This window comes from Rhinatrema bivittatum, chromosome 2 (genome assembly GCF_901001135.1).
Source record: "Rhinatrema bivittatum chromosome 2, aRhiBiv1.1, whole genome shotgun sequence".
Lineage (NCBI taxonomy): Eukaryota > Metazoa > Chordata > Amphibia > Gymnophiona > Rhinatrematidae > Rhinatrema > Rhinatrema bivittatum.
The window spans coordinates 793,200,862-793,219,463 of record NC_042616.1 but is presented as its reverse complement, the minus strand read 5'-3'; the positions used below and the strand labels follow the sequence as shown (position 1 = coordinate 793,219,463).

The 18,602-nt window shown below is 45.7% G+C and overlaps 1 protein-coding gene across 6 annotated transcripts in view; it reads right to left on the bottom strand.

Annotated features, from left to right (window-relative positions):
• Nucleotides 1-1,038: 1,038 nt before the first annotated feature.
• Nucleotides 1,039-18,602, bottom strand: part of CHRAC1 (chromatin accessibility complex subunit 1) — a 35,298-nt gene continuing 17,734 nt past the window's right edge. For all 6 annotated transcript variants that reach the window (XM_029592077.1, XM_029592078.1, XM_029592079.1 and 3 more), the window contains 2 exons: nucleotides 16,686-16,812; nucleotides 1,039-1,306 (listed from right to left, as the gene is read on the bottom strand). In XM_029592077.1, the coding sequence (XP_029447937.1) occupies nucleotides 1,188-1,306; nucleotides 16,686-16,812 (246 nt within the window). In that variant the 3' untranslated portion in view covers nucleotides 1,039-1,187. The remainder of the gene's footprint in view (nucleotides 1,307-16,685; nucleotides 16,813-18,602) is intronic.

Genomic DNA, 18,602 nt, shown 5'->3' with positions numbered 1-18,602 from the left:
GCATCAGATTGACGATGTTGCCCTTGTGGTCGACGACGGTGCCTGCATTCTCCACCAGATGTTTGTAAGCGGGACTCATGAAGGCAATTTCAGGCAGCTGTTTGATCTAAAAAGCAAGTTTATTTAAGAGAAAAGACAGAGACAAAGGAATGCCGAACAAGAAATTGAGGAAGTTGTTGTTCCACGGAGAAGCAATTAAGTTACAACGGCGTTTTCAGAGCTGCTTCTCAGAGAGGAGCTATGTGTCCGTGACTTTTAAACTTTTTACAATGTCCAATAGGAATGTTCTGACACGCATCCTGGGTGTGTTTTCTACTTCCGGTGACCAATGGGGATCGTTGCTTTTAGTCCAATCAGGTACTGTCTCTGGGGAGTCGGCTTCTTTCTGGTGCTGGACTTGCGCCAAAGCACATGGTAGACGAATAGCTTGCCAAAGCACATGGAAGCGGAAAAGGTTGCCAATAAGTTCAGGAAATACAATATACTGTCCATCCATATACAAGGGGAACATACTTATGTTTTCCAACAGGTAGAACAAATGCAGCAATTTATTAATGCGCAGCAACCAACGGTTTCCTCACCCATTTTAAATAGTGTAATATCTCCCATAACTATAGATCCATCTCCTAGTGTTATTACTTCTAGTGAGTGAACATCCAGACATATAAAGTATAGCCAGCTGTTCTTCTATGTTAAGCTCTTTTTTGAGTAAAGTATTCTTATAAATATCTCCACGTTTAAATTATCTGTTACTCAATTAATGCAGTCTTATTTTTTCTTATGCAGAATGTAACCACATCAATACAGTTAACCTAATAATATGAAGGGTAAATTTATTACCTTTATTACCTGATATTTGAAAATCTATTTGATATTTGTTATCTTATGTTTGTAACTTCTAACTTTCAAACAGTATATTTTGTAAAATATTGAATTTAAGTGTCATGATGTGATTATTGGTTATCCCTGATTTTATTTAACTGTGTAAGTGAAATGAAAAATTCAATAAATAATTAAAAAAAAAAGTGTGCACATGTAAATCTTGTAACTGATCTTTATTGCTCAGAAAAGCAAGAGTTCCAAAAGTTGCACTTTTAAACACTTTGAAATATATCAAATAAAAATGCAGACATGGTACCACTGATGAACAGAACAAGAAAACAGCAAATTATGTGAATAAGAAACGCTTAGGAATCCGTATCTTCGTCATCATCTTTGTTTTTCTCTTCTTCCTCCTCTTCTTCATATTCCTCAGTTTGAAGCATTTGTAGGTACTCACTGGCTAAGATCTTTTTCGGCAGGATATCTTAAAAACACAAGGATTGCTTCAGCATTTTTCCATTCAAATATGACACAAAATTACAGCTTACAACAATGTGTTAATAATTCTATAGCCATGGATACTGAAAAGAAAAAAAAACTTTGAAAGCAAATCTATCATCATAGCCGCATAAAGTATGTAGATCAGTCCTATTTGTAAATTGTAATATTTCACATTCTACTATGTCTGAAAGTATAAAAAGTCAATGATAATGAGATGGGTCAGAAACAGTTAGTCCCATATTCAAAATGTATTTATCTGGAGAATTTGAGTTATCAGGATAAATGCCAACATTTAAATGTCAGGGTCAGTTAAAAAGTTAAGTTTTACCCAGATAATCCATTATCTGTAAAATTTAGCCAGATAACTTAGAGCACTCAAGGGGCAGGAATGAGTTACCTGGGTAACTTAACTGGCTAACTCCAATATTTGGAGTTAGTCAAATAAGTTCTCACAGGACAAGCAGGATGGTTGTCCTCACAAATGGGTGACATCGAGGATGGAGCCCAACCACGGAAAACTTCTGTCAAAGTTTCTGGAACTTTGACTGGCCCCTACTGGGCATGCCCAGCACAGCACCAACCATGCAGCCATCAGGGGTCTCCCCTCAGTCTTCTTTTTTCCGCGCAGCAGTAGCCACGTGGTTAAGGAGCTCTACCACATTCCTGACAAGAATCTTTATTTTTACTTTGTGAAGTAGAAATTGCCCCACAGGGGTCTTCCCTCTTAAAAAAGTTGATCCGCGGTAACCCGGTAAGTTTTTACCGTTGTTTTTGTCGACTCCGTCGAGTTTTAGTACTCGAGGCCTGCTGGCCGTCGACTGTCCCGTGGCTAAATTTTTGATCAATGGCCATGGCGTCGGGGTTCTGTCGATGCCCGGACTGTACGCGTACTATGTCCATCACAGACCCTCATAGAGTCTGTGTTTTGTGTTTAGGAAGTGAGCATGATGTTCTGACTTGCACCAAATGAGCCCTTATGACACCAAAAGGTCGCAAAGCCAGAAGGGAGAAGATGGGACTCCTATTCCAGGCTCACGCACCGGCGCCGTCCATCGCATCGATGTCCTCGGAACCGGCACCGTCAAAGTCCCGCCATTGTCGACTATCTACCGGTGACCGCCATCGACGTCTTCACGGCCATCGACTCCCGTCCCTTCCCCCGATGACCGAGGGGATCGGAAGGAGAAGCATCGCCATCGACGTCACAAGTCTCGGACCATCGAGGAATCGAAGGCATTGACCTCGGTGCAGTCCGAACCACCTCTAAAGAAGTCTCGACCAGATGTGGCTCCATTCCTTCTGTGTCTGAGACACCGAGGCAACCCTCACCCCATCGGGGTTTGGGAGCCGCGATTCCACCGGCAACGGTGGTCCCTCCGGCTCAGCCTCAGCCTCCCTCTTCCGCGGAGCCGGGTATTGTTACCCCAGGTCTCCGGGAAGAACTGAACCGGCTGGTCCAGGAGGCCATCGACAAGGCGATGCAACGGTTCCAGACTCCTTCGGCACCGACTCCGACACCGAGAGTGGAACCGATCACCGACCCGATTCCAGTAGCGCTGGCACCGCTACTCGCTCGGATGGAAGCGCTGGTGTCCGCCCTTCCACCGATGGTACCTGGGTCACTGACAGTACCGGTGAGCTCCCCGATGCCAATCTCATCTGGTGGAGAAACACCGTATCGAATTCCTCCCTCGAGATTAGTTCCTTCGAGGCCGAGTCGTCCCTCACCACCGGTATACTCTTCCGGAGCGATACGCACATCAGCTCCATCGATGCCTTCGATGCCGGCACCGATTCCCTCGATGCCGGTGCCTTCGATGCCGGCACCAATGCCAACGAGGATACTTTTGATGCCCCCGGTGATTCCTTCGAGTTTCTCGGAGCCTCAACCGGGACCTTCAGGCATCCAACCCTCTCGTGTTCATATAGGTCAACACCCCGATCCTTATGACACCTGGGGTGACGATTCCTCCACAGATACCGATGGTTTACCTTCACCACCCTCTCCTGAAGGAAGTAGAAAGCGTTCTCCTCCTGAGGACCTCTCTTTTATAAATTTTGTGAAGGAAATGTCGGTCGTGGTCCCTTTCCAGCTTCAATCGGAGAAAGATGATAGGCACCAAATGATAGAGTTACTCCAATTTTTGGATGCCCCTAAAGTCATCACTTCTATTCCAATTCATCAGGTTCTTATTGACCTTCTTAAAAAGAATTGGGAAACTCCTGGATCTGTTGCTCCAGTAAACAGAAAAGCTGACTACCTATCTTGTACAGTCAGCACTTGGCTTTCAAAAATCTCAGCTTGATCACCACTCTGTTGTGGTAGAATCAGCCCAAAAGAAAGCTAAAAGAACTAAGCCTTACTCATCCATACCTCCTACCAAGGAAAATAAATTCCTAGATAGTATAGGTACAAAGGTTTATCAAGGGGCCATGCTTATTTCCAGGATAGCTTCTTATCAGCTATATATGACACAATACAATAGAGTCATATTCAAACAATTGCAGGAATTTTCGGATACTTTACCAGAACAATTCCAGCAGCAACTTCAATCCCTAGTATCAAAAGGTTTTGAAGCTGGGAAGCATGAGATAAGAACAGCTTATGATATCTTTGATGCTTCCACCAGAATTTCTGCAACAGCCATCTCGGCAAGACGCTGGGCTTGGCTAAAGTCGTCTGACCTCCGCCCAGAAGTGCAAGACAGGCTTTCAGACCTGCCCTGCCTAGGTGATAATTTGTTTGGTGAGCAAATTCAGCAAATAGTTACTGAATTGAAAGAGCATCATGAGACCCTTAAACAGCTCTCATCCACTCCTTCTGACTTTCCTTCTAAACAACCATTCAAGAAGGACCCCAAAAAGTCATTCTTCCGTCCACGGAAGTACTACCCCCCGCTGACTAAGTCTAGACCAGCGAGGACTTATCATAAGCCTCAACCTCGCCAACCTCGGAAACAAAAGCCTGCAGCAGCTCCACAGCCAGGACCTGCGTCCGGTTTTTGACACCCAATTAGAGAGCAGATGCCTACTCCCTTTTCCAACCATTCTAGTGGGAGGTCGCTTAAGCCACTTTCTGGACAAATGGCATCACATCTCTGCAGATCAATGGGTGTTAGCGATAATTGCACAGGGTTACCACCTAAACTTCCTAACTCTACCTTCGGACTCTCCACCCCTGCAGGTGTGGAGACTTACCGATCACTCTATCCTTCTAGAGCAGGAAGTTTCCCTTCTCCTCCAGTCAAATTCTATAGAACCTGTTCCTCCCTCTCAACAAGGACTGGGGTTCTATTCAAGCTACTTTCTGATCCCAAAAAAGTCAGGAGGACTTCGACCAATGGCCCTCAACAAGTACCTTCACAGAGAGAAGTTCAAGATGGTAACCCTAGGCTCGCTTCTCCCTCTGCTGCAAAGAGGAGACTGGCTCTGCTCTCTAGACTTAAAAGACGCTTATACCCACATTGCGATAGCTCAAGCTCATCGCAAGTATCTTCGCTTTCTAGTAGGCCAAAATCACTACCAGTATCGAGTGCTTCCCTTTGGCCTGGCATCCGCACCACGAGTTTTCACCAAATGTCTCGTAGTGGTTGCAGCATTTCTCAGGAAGGAAGGTGTCCACGTCTACCCCTATCTGGACAATTTGTTAATCAGGGCCCCAACCCAGCAAATTGCTCGGTCCTCCCTGACCCTAACAATTCAAACTCTACTTTCTCTAGGATTTCTTGTCAACTACGAAAAATCCTACTTAGTCCCATCTCAAACCTTATCCTTCATTGGAGCAGACTTGGACACCTTACAGGCAAAGGCCTTCCTCCCTTATCAGAGAGTCCAAACTCTTGTGTCCCTAGCTGGCCAGTTGCAGTCTCAGCGCTCAGCAACAGCTCGCCAATTTCTAATTCTGCTGGGACACATGGCCTCCTCAGTTTACGTGACTCCCATGGCCCGCCTGGCCATGAGAGTCATGCAATGGACCCTGAAATCACAATGGATTCAAGCCACTCAGCCTCTGTCGACCATTGTCCGCATCACCGACGCACTCCGTCTGTCGCTTCCCTGGTGGGGAAATCAATCCAACCTCCTACAAGGCTTGCCTTTTCTTCCACCAGACCCTCAGGTGATCCTCACCACCGACGCTTCCAACATCGGTTGGGGAGCCCATATAAACAATTTACAAACTCAAGGGTTTTGGTCACCAGAGGAAGCCAAACACCAGATAAATTTCCTGGAACTTCGAGCAATCCGTATGCTCTCAGAACTTTTCAAGATTGCCTATCGAACCACGCAATCTTGATTCAGATGGACAACCAGGTGGCCATGCAATGTATTGGCAGACCAGCTCAGCCGTGTCTTCCAACCACACGAGTGGTCACTCAATCCCTTAGTAGCGACCTCTCTTTTTCACAAATGGGGTTACCCCCACATAGACCTCTTTGCGTCACCTCAGAATCACAAAGTGGCCAATTACTGCTCTCTCATTCGGAGCCAGAACTCTCGGCCCAAGGATGCTTTCTCCCTCAAGTGGACAACTGGTCTGCTTTACGCATTCCCTCCACTTCCTCTTCTGTCGAAGACTCTCGTGAAGCTACGTCAGGACAGGGGAACCATGATCCTGATAGCACCGCACTGGCCATGCCAAGTGTGGTTTCCCATACTCCAGGATCTCTCCATCCGCAGGCACATTCCCTTGGGAACGGACCCGCATCTGATCACTCAAAACAACGGATGCCTCCTCCATCCCAACCTCCAAGCCTTGTCCCTGACGGCATGGATGTTGAAAGGTTAGTCCTTCAACCATTTTACCTTTCGGATTCGGTTTCTCGTGTCCTGATCGCTTCACGAAAGCCTTCCACAAGAAAATCTTATTCCTATAAATGGAAAAGGTATACATCATGGTGCACTTCTCAGTCCCTTGATCCCCTTTCCTGTCCAATTTCTAAATTCTTGGACTATCTCTGGCATTTATCAGAATCAGGTCTAAAGACCTCTTCCATTAGAATGCATGTCAGTGCGGAAGCCGCCTTCCATAAAGGTATTGGGGGTATTCCTATTTCAGTACAACCCCTTGTAACACGCTTTCTTAAAGGATTGCTCCATTTGAAGCCACCTTTACGTCCTCCGGCCCCATCTTGGGACCTTAATCTGGTTCTTGGTCGCCTTATGAATCCACCCTTCGAACCTCTTCACTCCTGTGACCTAAAATATCTCACATGGAAAGTGTTATTCCTTTTGGCTATCACTTCAGCTCGCAGGGTTAGTGAATTACAGGCCCTAGTTACCTATCCGCCTTACACTAAACTCCTGCAGGACCGGGCGGTACTCCGCACTCACCCTAAATTTTTACCTAAGGTAGTTTCGGAGTTTCATATTAATCAATCCATTATACTGCCTATCTTCTTTCCCAGGCCCCACTCCAACCCCGGGGAACAGACTCTGCATACCCTTGACTGTAAATGGGCTCTAGCATTCTATCTAGACCGTATAGTTGCCCACAGGAAGAGCACTCAATTATTCGTCTCTTTCCATCCTAACAAGTTAGGGCAACCTGTGGGTAAGCAGGCTCTTTCCTCCTGGTTGGCGGACTGCATCTCCTTTTGCTATCAGCAAGCTGGCATTCCTTTCCAAGACCGTGTTAAAGCACACTCTGTGAGGGCCATGGCGACTTCAGTAGCACACCTTCGATCGGTGCCGCTTCCTGACATCTGCAGAGCTGCTACCTGGAGTTCTCTCCATACTTTTGCAGCCCACTACTGTTTGGACAAAGCTGGAAGACAGGATTCCATCTCCGGCCAGTCTGTCTTGCGTAACCTTTTTCCAACATGACGTACCAACACCCTTCCGCCTACCCGGTGGGATGTGGATGCCCTCTACCAAATTTCACCCCAGTTGTTGTGCCTGTTGCACGCCGTTGGGTACATTTGGTGCACATTTGGACATCCTCAGCTCGGTACTCACCCATTTGTGAGGACAACCATCCTGCTTGTCCTGTGAGAAAGCAAATGTTGCTTACCTGATGTAACAGGTGTTCTCACAGGACAGCAGGATGTTAGTCCTCACGAAACCCGCCCGCCACCCCGTGGTGTTGGGTTCATTTTTCTTAATTTATTTTTCAGCACTGCCTGTGGCTTTGAAACAAGACTGAGGGGAGACCCCTGCTGGCTGCAGGGTTGGTGCTGTGCTGGGCATGCCCAGTAGGGGCCAGTCAAAGTTCCAGAAACTTTGACAGAAGTTTTCCGTGGTTGGGCTCCATCCTCGATGTCACCCATTTGTGAGGACTAACATCCTGCTGTCCTGTGAGAACACCTGTTACATCAGGTAAGCAACATTTGCTTTATTCATCTAACTCTAGATGCCCCTAGGAGCAGGGTTAAAGTTATCTAGGAACATATTGCCAGATAACTAAGCTTATGTGGCTATACTGAAAGAATATACATAGACTGTACATCAGAAGGTGTAATATACATCATACGATGTCCTTGCAATTTTCTATATATAGGCAAGACGAGACGAGCTTTGAAGACCAGACTGATTGAACATAAATCGTGTTTGAACAAGGCATGGATTTCAGCTCCTCTTGTATCACTCTGTTTGGAGCATTCACAGAGTTTCGATTCCCTAAGGGCATGTGTTCTAGCACAATTCCTCCCCTCTTGGCGTGATGGAGATTTCAACACCCTGCTATTGCAGGAAGAGCAGCGCTGGATTCATCAACAACACAGTTCAACCTGAAGGTCTCAATTCTACTCTAGAGTTACAAGTTTTTCTCAGCTGAGCTAACACAGACATATTCGAGTTAAAGATGATAACATAGAAACCTAAGCATCACTCGGATAAGTATTGGCATGCAGCTCCATATTTGTTTACACATGGTGGTCATGACGACGGCGTTCTTTGACGTCATCCTGCTTGAATTTGCGCGGGCTATTTAATTATCAAGACCTGAGCATAGCGGTCTCTGTCCCGCTTCTTCAAGATGTTTTTGTGAGACCATTGGTTCATCATAAGCAGGTCGGCTCGTCCATATATATCCAGCTAAGTATTTGCAGTTTTATAATTACAACATTTTTACCCGACTCTCTGTTATATATAAATTCAACCTAACAGGCTGGTCATGCCAAGAGAGTTGGATGATACAACACTTGTTGGATAACACTTGAGAAAATTAGACCGTTTTGACACAATAACACACAGCCGCCTAGCCGCAAATGATGTGCAGACCGGACGGTTCATGTCCAAGAGATTGAACACATCGACAGGCTTGCTGATGCGGCGTTTACAAAATTTATTAAATTCATAAAATTGCACAAATATTTGATTTGAGCTGTACTACAAACAATCCTTAGGAGCCTTTTGTTTTTTACCGAGTTGGATTACAGGTCCTAATTGTCCTCTTTGTTTAGAGATAACTCATCCCTAACCCATGAATGCCCCTAAGTTTAAGTAAAGAGTGCAAAAAGAGAAAAACATTTGGGCCAGGAGACCTGTGTCCTCAACCTACCCTAAGCTCCTTGAAATATTTTGAAAAAGTGGCAGATCAAAAGGCCTGAGGAAGCAGACCAGCTCTCTCCCCTCTGTCAATTCAAACTGTGACCAAAGGTAAGGGTGCTCCCTCCTTCCATCCTTACTGACATCCCTTAAATGGCCATGGCCACAATACAAGCATATGGTTCTGGTGGTTGTGCTATGTGCTGCCTTGACAGCAATGCTGGTAGCTGCAGGATAAAAACTATTACAGCAACACCAATAAAGGAAAATTAGTTCTTACCTGTTAATTTTCGTTCCTGTAGTACCACGGATCAGTCCAGACTGTGGGTTGAGCCTCCTTTCCAGCAGGTGGAGACAGACTAAAACTTGAAGGATGCCCTATATCAGGACAGAGCCTATCCTCTCACCCCTCAGTGTAACGTATGTCAAAGCATAAAACATAAACCCAAGAATAGGATCAAGCAAGTAACCATAAAGCTCAATGGAGCAACTGTATAATAATGTAGAAGCATGGTATACCTATACGCTCTTGCATAAACTTGGTATAAAATAACGACCAAGGCTTCCGGTGTAATTGCTCAGTAATCTTGCACCAAGTAAAATATGAAAATCTGCAGACCTGCAAGAAAACAAGCTTCAAGAGGACAGAAGACAGACAGGGAAGGGCGTCTGGACTGATCCGTGGTACTACAGGAACGAAAATTAACAGGTAAGAACTAATTTTCCTTTCCTGTATGTACCCGGATCAGTCCAGACAGTGGGATGTACCAAAGCTTCCCTAAACTGGGTGGGACCGAGACAGTCCCGCTCGAAGCACTTTGAAGAATATGTCTGATTAAGACCACCAAGAATACCCAGACACCTCTGCTGTACTGTGGCTTGTCAGAGGTGAATGAACTTTGAGTGCTTTCCTGAGCATGACTTGCAGAAAATCCCTGAGACAGATTTGCTGGCAACAACAGGAAAGAGGCCTATTTAATGGCAACATTTACTTCACAATACAGAGAAGCTGGGTCCAGGATGCAGGCTTTTGTCTTGCAGATGCATATTTCAACGGACAGAAATCAGTTGAAAAGAAGATCCTGTGAGGTGACAGTTTTAATTAAATCCTGGTGCCAAGAAATGGAATTCAGGCCTAACTCCTATTTAAGACCCAGACTGCGATTTGTTTATACAACAAAGAATAACAAAAGAAGAACAGAAGAGAATACAGTGCATCAAAGCCAAGGTGATACAGGAACTTTTATCATGGAAGGGTGGTTTCAGGGAAGACTAGTATAGAATGATTTTTACAATTGAAGGGGGGGTGTCATCACAAGCATTTCCTATACATGATAGATTGTCATGACAACAGCATAAGGTATCTTTGTAAAGAAGTCTTTGGGCAGTCACGTCATTCATTCTGGAAGCTTCGGGAATGTTGTATTTTGATTATATAAGTCAGGGCATGTCACATATTCATGGAGATGCTCGTTATTACAGATAGAGGGCATATAGCAACTCCCAGGAACACTTGTCTTTGACTTGTCTTTTAAAAAGCCTAATAAACTAAATTTTAAACTTCTTGCTGATTGGAAGTGTTCTTGTTGCCCTAGCTTTGAGTCCAGAAATTATTATACATTTTGGCACCCCAGATGGGACTCTAATAGCTGTTGTTATTAATTATTAATAAGCTGTAGTGTTATGTTTGGTGAACAAACCTAGCACTAGGTTCTTGAATGGTTAATTGGCTGGTCATTCAAAGATTGAGTTGCCCAGGTAGACTGGAGGATTATCCCGGAGTATTATGAGTTCAGAGCAGATGTGGAATGAAGTTCTAAGCTGTAGGATCCATTTTGTGAGTATGTACCGAGAAAGAAAAAACAAAAAGGAACAATCTGTAAGTATCAATGTTTTTATTGTATTTGTTGTACAGTGTATATAGATTGTGTGTTACATCGGGATAGAATACTTTTTGCAAAATGTTCTTTAATATATGTTAGGGAGACAGGTACAGGAGTTGCTGCTTTGATTGCAATCCAAATTAAGTTATGCTTTCTTCAGAATGAACAGTTGAAAAAACAGAGGGGTAGCCAGCACTAGTCAGTCTGTGGTCTTTTGTCCTCAAACCACATGGCATCTGGCTCAGTAGCAGTTTCAGTAACACCTGGGAGGTAGCTTCAAAAGGAGGAAGAGGGAATAAGTTAAATTTGGTAAGTTATAATTAGTATGAGAAGGAGTTTTTGTTTAGTGGATTATTCCCCAAAAGTTTGGTTGTTGTTCTTACAGGAGGGTGCTAACGGCTTTAATCTTTTGCAGCAGGTTACATGTGGTTAATTTCTTTCTTTGCCTTCTTTGATTGGCTTTAACAAGGAAGCCTTCAAGGCCGTGGAACCTTCCACCGGAATCGTGGTGTGCTTGGCCACTGCAGAAACATAAGAATCCACCGTTGGATATCGCAACAGCTCCAAGCCCTCTTCCAGGAGGGGATAGAGCTTATCCATCGCACGCCCCACCCGGAGCGCACCCTCAGGAGCCTCCCATTCCCGCAGGATAAGGAGCTTAAGCATGGGGTGGAAGGGAAAGGCCAAGGCCGGAGCCCTCCCAAAACCGGGTTCATATCCTTAGGGAGCGAGGCCATGAGATTATCCACGGAGGGACTCTCCAGACCCAGCTCCTCCAAAACAAAAGGGAGGAGGGGCTCTAACTCCTCCTTACGAAAAAGACGAAGGGCTCTGGGGTCATCCCCCTCTGGGGGGGGGGGGCATCCGCCGAATCCGAGGAAGCAGCAGAATCCAAGGACCCGGGAGACACCGAGGGGGAGGGAGGGGGCACCCCCGGGACCACCCGCACCGGACCCTGGGGCTCCGCAGCCGGTCCAGTGGTCAACGGCGCTGAACGAGGGATTTTTGGAGGGGGGGGCAAGGGGGGGGCTTTCATCCAGCTCATGCAGGCTAGCTAGATAAGATTTGTGCATGAGGAGGCCGAAATCAGTGGAAAAAGGGACCCTGGATTTGCCGGGGGGGGGGGGGGGGGAGAGAGGAGGGGGCGAGGGAAGGTCAGGACCCCCCTCCTGGACACCCGCAGGGGCCAAATCAGGGGTTAAATCAAAAAAATTGGGCCTCCCAGCCCCAGGGAGCACTGAAATCGGCCCCGATGAAAAATCCAAGATGGCGGCTGTTCCCGGGCTCTGCCGACTCGGGAAAGGCCTGGCCATGCCGGGAGGAATGGAGTGGAGCCCCGGGCTAAATTTGCTTGTCCTGCCGAGGAGGGACCTTCCCCACCCGGCAGGCAAGCAGTGCAGAGGCCCTGCCCCGAAAAACGTGAAGAGGGCAGCCCACAAGATAAGCAGGCTGCCTGCCGGGACATAGCTAAGCCGCGGCTAAGGAAAAAAAAGCTGAAAAAAAGCTTGATTGACAGCCTGCACAGCAGGAGAGAGCAGGCGAGAAACCTGCTGCCTTCTGCTTCTCTGGCTGCCGGTTCTAGCCCTACTCTGACCAGAAAAAAATAAAAAAGCTGGTCAACTGCTGCAAATAAGTTAGAGGTAGGTGAGTACCTGCAACTTATTGAAAGTTTAAAACTTTTAAACTCCTTTTTTTTTTTTTTACTGAGCGCAGCAGCGGGTTCAAAACCCTCTCGGCAGCCAGAGGGGGAACAAGGCCCAGAGAGCGTCGGTCCCCACACCTGGAAGCGTCCACGGACTCAGGACTATGCAGGGAACCCCCTCCTGCAAAAGGGGTCAAGCCCCCCTGAGCCGGGCAAGAGCTGGGAGACGGACGTCTCCCACACAAAAAACAGGAAAGCACTAAAAGAAGGCAGAAGTTCCTTCATAGATCTTTTTTTTTTTTTTTTAAAACAAGAACCAAAAGAAATACTTGCTTGAGCCTAAAAAGAAAGAAAAGGCTGACTAGCCTACAGCAGAGAACCGAAGGGGAGATGCTACACCTGCTGGAGACAGATGAATACTGAGGGGTGAGAGGATAGGCTCTGTCCTGATATAGGGCATCCTTCAAGTTTTAGTCTGTCTCCACCTGCTGGAAAGGAGGCTCAACCCACTGTCTGGACTGATCCGGGTACGTACAGGAACTTATGCTACCAGCGTTGCTATTAAGGCAGGAGCAATATTCTTGTTCCATAGCCCTAGTAGTCAGGGCTACTTAGGGGGCGCTATCAAGGGGTAGAGAGAACACTTTTACCAGCACACCCATGCGCGATCACATCTCCCCTTTGTCAAATCTCTTCACTGGCTCCCTATCTCCTACCATATGCAATATAAGCTTGCAATGATCATTCATGCCTTGATCCACAACTTAAATTCCCCATGGTTCACTTCAACAATAAAAATCCAAGCCCCTTTCCGACCACTCAGATCGTCTAACCTAATGCTCCTAGATACTCCACCTCCAAAGCTAATTCACCTTGTGGAAACTAGAGAACGCGCATTCTTCTTCGCAGGACACTATGGATCAGCCTATGGATAAGCCTACCTAAGGAAGAACTTTCTTTTAAAAAGCCCTAAGAACTTTCCTCTTCAAGAAAGCATTCCCCAACCTAAATGACAATGGACTACCCCCAACAGGCTCTCCCCTCTGAGGGTGCTACTTAGTCTTGTACTTCACCATATCTGGCCTTACCACGAATGAACTCACACCCAATGTGATTGTTTGTTTTCTCCCCTTTCTCCTAAGATTTATGCATTGTCCTGTTCCTTCCTTTCATCTGTCTGTCTCTTTATATATAGTACCCCGCTCTGAACATAGGAAGGGCAGGTAATACATGTTTTTAAATAAATAATCTCGGGTGAAGAAACACAAACATCAGAGCACGGACATCAACTTTGACTATTAAAATCATGGCCCTATGAAGAAGGTGAAAAACCGAAACACGGACCGTGTCGGGCATTTACTATCCTCATGGCATAGAGTCGAACGGTTTCTTCATACACGTCATAAAAATAAGCTAAGTAGCGACAAGATAAAGAAATGTCTACAATTCAAAGCTAAGTAGCGATATGACAAAGAAATGTCTTTAAATATCAACATTTTATTAAGGTGAACTGTCACAATTTAAGGGGATATGACACAAAAAATGCAAAAAAACAATTGAATGACCGATGATTATAATATTGAGTGGTAGTGCGATATATACTACTTACCAGTCGGTATACTCAATACTCTAAGGCTCCGACCAAATATTGCCGGATATGAGGTCATTGATTGAAAGTGAATTAAACGATTAACGTTCATACAATGTGAAGTTAAAAAAGAGGTATTTTGGTCTTTTTCTAGTGATGGTATAGTATTGACTAAAACCTCGAAAAAAACATTTTTGAGAAGTTTTTCCATCTTTAAATAAATAATTACATTTGACAACCATTTGACTTGCCCAAAGGGGGAAGGTACTGGCCCACCACCTTTTCAAAATATTTTAAGAGGTGGGGGTGGAGGGTGCTTGTGGGCATGGGCCCACCAATCCAAACTTATAAAAAAAAAAATTACAAAGCCATAGATAACTTTAAACCTAACTGTCCATAGTCAAAACACAGCCAGCTAACTTTATTTGTACATATTCAGTGAGACATTTACGTTGCTGAATATCCCAGATAACTTATCTGGATAAAGCTAGCGGGATAACTTATCAGTTCTTTTTTATTTGTTTTTTTGTATATTTATCTCAGTGGGTTAGAAAGAAGGGCAAAACGGTATTCAGAAGTGGATGCGTTTGTCCACTTGTTGACCAGTGACCTGGCTATAAATAGAGTCAGTGTAGAACTTAAAGGGAGCACTTAGGCATTTCCTGAGGTATTATCTGTTTATGGTAAGGGGAGGAAAAGCCAAGTTGTATCACCAATTCAATACATGGCTCAAAAGCTGGAGTAAAGAAGTGCATTTTAGATATATTGGGAGATGGGGCCCTAGTTTAGTTAGAAATAATGAATAAACTAACCTATTGCCTTTTAGAAACAAGTGTTTTACAATACTACATAATAAATAAAATTACAAATAAAAACACATACAAATACAACTAATCATACAAATAAAATAAATAAAACCAATAAGAACAAAATAAAAACAATCCTCATCAGGATCAGTCCATAAACGTCTCGTTAAAAAGCCTTAATAGTTTTATGGAACCTGAGGTAATTCAGTTTCTTGCAAATCTTACAATCAAAGCATTCCATAAGAAAGGCACCTGATAGCTAAAAGCAACCAGACAAGTACACTCAAGTCTCATCTTATTAAGGCCTAATAGCTCCTGCTGTGACAAACCAAGTACTGTGGACAGAAGGGTACTAAAAGATCAACAAGATAAGATAGACAGCCTTTGTGTAAGGCTTTAAACAATAAGCAGATTAATTTAAAACAAAGTCTATAAGAAGCAGGGACCCAATGCAATTCCATCTGGCAAGGTGTTAAATGATCAAATCTTTTAAAACCAAATACAATTCTAGCTGCTATATTTTGAACCTTGTCATCGACCCCACTGGAAGCCTTGCTAACAGGCCATTACAGTAGCCTAATGGAGTGTTACTGAAACATATGTAGCATATGCAAATCAAGAACTGCATTACATGTGCTTGTTTATTCTTCACAAAAAAAAAAAACTTGAAACAAAGATTTTGGTGCCCTTTATGGGCCGCTGGATGGATGATCGAGAGATCTGGGATACTTCTCCTTTGTGCTGAGAAGTATTGCACATTTTTCCGGCTTGTTGACATCTGTATAGCTCCATCATAGATGTGGTTTGAGAGTTGCCTAAAATAAGCTTGCTGAACATATACTTTTTTCTATTATCCTGGTTGATTTGTGTGATTATTATTTGGATAATTGATTGGCTTTTCGTTTCAGTCTGTCGACTTTTGTTTATTGTTACGTGCCCCACCCGCGGTCATCCTGCGCACGGGACTGCTCACCTTCGGGGTTCCACGGCGGGTCCTGGTCCTGACTCCCTCGCGGCCCTTGCAAGTCCAGCTAGGCCCCGGTGACCCGCGATGGCAGTCGATGGGCCTTCGGCTGCACGCCAGGCCTCGGCGTCGCAGCAGCTATCCACGCCCCTACACGCACGCTGACCAGCCGCCCTGATGCCTAGTTCCGCGGCGCACCCTGAATGAACTCACTTCCTTGCCTTGGCAATCGGGTTGGTTTGTTCCTGAAATTGCCCTTGCTTGTGTTCCTGCTTGCTTGTTCCTAGTCTCGTTCCAGGATCTTTCTGTTCCAGTTCCGTTCCTGCTTATTCCTGTTTCCTAGCCCTGCTTGTTCCAGTGTTTGTTATTCGTCTCCCCGGTCTTACCTTGGACTGTCCTTCTGATAAAGACTTCAGCTCATTCCTGATCTGCCTGCCTGCCGCCTGCCCAAGACCTCAGTTTGTTCCTGACCTACCTACCTGCCTGCCCAAGTCCTCAGCTTGTTCCTGACCTGCCTGCCTGTTGCCTGCTCAAGACCTCAGCTTGTTCCTGACCTGCCCGTCTGCCTGCCAAAGACCTCAGCTTGCTCTTCGACCTTGCCTGACCTCTGGATCTTGATCCTTGCTTCGTTGACCATTCCTCGGACTGACTTCTTGACCCTGACCTTGCTTGATTCTGGCGCTGTCCCTAGCCTTGTCATTGCCATCTCTATTCTGGTTCGCTCTCTTCCAACGTGTTTCCAGCCTCGAACCCGATAGCGCTCCTCTAGCAACTGTGAGCACACCAAACTTACACTCTCCCAGGAGACCCTGCGAGGCCCACCTAAGTCCAAGCAGCCCGGGTCCCTAAGGGCTCCTCCCTGGGGGACCTTGGGCTTCCAGTGGTGAAGCTCAACACTGCCTCTGTCTCCTTCTGTGCTCCGCCCCCTGTGGACAGTCCCTGTACTACCACAGGACAAGGGTCCACCCCTGAGCGCAACATTTATTCTACATACCTGACAGAAATTGAAATGTTTCTGATTCATCTACTGCGCTTGATAAGTCGTCATAAGTAAGACATTGTGTCTCTTTTCCACTGCCATGCCTGTAGGAATATGTAGCTAAATACTGGACAAAAAGCTCCTAAAAATCAAAAGACATAAGAAAGGTATTTAGAATGCTAATGCTGGAATTGTGCAGGTTTTAAAAAATAATGAAAATTTAGAAAAAAGTTTCCAGTTTTTCCACTTCTAGCCTTGGGAGGAAAAAACACCTCCCCCCCAATTATTCTACTTTTTCCCCCTGGACCTTCATATCTCTAATTAATATCCTTAATAAATTGGAGAAATTACTTACCTGATAATTTCATTTTCCTTAGTGTAGACAGATGGACTCAGGACCAATGGGTATAGTGTACTGATAGCAGTTGGAGATGGATCAGATTTCAATCTGACGTCAGCCCTAGTACATATACCCCTGCAGGAAGTGCAGCTCTTCAGTATTCTCCTCAAAAAGCATTGTGGATATATGTGTGACTGACTAATTTGATTAACTTGAATAACTTCATAACTTGATTAACTTGAATTGGTTGAAATGGCTATAGCTGGAGACCGCCAATGCACTCAACCGGGAAACGTCGACACCCGGTAGGATGGGTGTCCTAGATGAAGGAAAGCATGGCTTACCCTTGAATCACTAGCTCCCGGGGATGTCCCCCGAGAATTCCATGAGTAACGGCAGCCATGGGTGGGATGCTGAGTCCATCTGTCTACACTAAGGAAAACGAAATTATCGGGTAAGTAATTTCTCCATTTCTTAGCGTGTAGCAGATGGATTCAGGACCAATGCCATATATAAAAGCTACTCCCGAACCCGGTGGGAGGCTGCCGGTGATCCACTTAGTACTGCCCTTGCAAATGCTGTGTCCTCCTAAACTTGAACAACCAGGCGGTAAAACCTGGAGAAGGTGTAGATGGAGGACCATGTCGCCGCCGTGCAGATTTCGGCGGGTGACAGAATCTTGGTTTCTGCCCAGGATACTGCCTGGGCTCTAGTAGAATGGGCTTTGACTTGTAGAGGCGGTGGCTTGCCTGCTTCTACATAGGCCGTCTTGATGACTTCTTTGATCCAGCGGGCTATGGTTGCTCGCGAGGCCGCTTCCCCTTTCCTCTTCCCGCTGTGAAGGACGAATAGGTGGGTCTGTTTTTTGTACGGGTTCCGACATTTCCAGGTATCTGGATAGGAGTCTGCTGATGTTGAGGTGGCGTAGCCTTTGAGCCTCTTTCGAATTCTTATGCTCATCTGGCAATGGTAGCGAGATGGTTTGGTTAAGATTGAAGTGAGACACCACTTTGGGGAGAACCGAGGGGACCGTGCGTAGCTGGATGGTTCCAGAACAGTGCTTGTAGCTCGGATATATGATGGCCTAACAAACTGCCAGCAGGAAGGATGTCTTCAATGTTAATAGTCGAAGAGACAGGCCACGGAGAGGTCTGAAAGAGGCTCCTGCTAAGACATCCAGGACCAGGTTGATGCTCCAGAGAGGTACCGGCCACTTTAGGGATGATCGGATGTGCTTGACTCCTTTCAGGAAGCGTGAAACATCCAGGTGAGAGGCTATGCTGTCGCTCTCGCTCTTGGTTCCGTAGCATGACAATGCGGCCACCTGTATCTTGATGGAGTTGAGGGACAATCCCTTCTGTAGGCCGTTCTGTAGGAATTCCAACACCGCAGGAATTTTGACTGAGTGTGGTATGATGTCGTGGTCCTCGCACCAGGCTTCGAATACTCTCCAAATCCTTATGTATGTTAGAGATGTGGAGAACTTGCGTGCTTGGAGAAGGGTGTCGATTACAGCCCCCGAGTATCTGCTCCTTCTCAGGCGAGCCCTCTCAATGGCCAGACCGTAAGAGAATCGAGCTGGATCCTCGTGG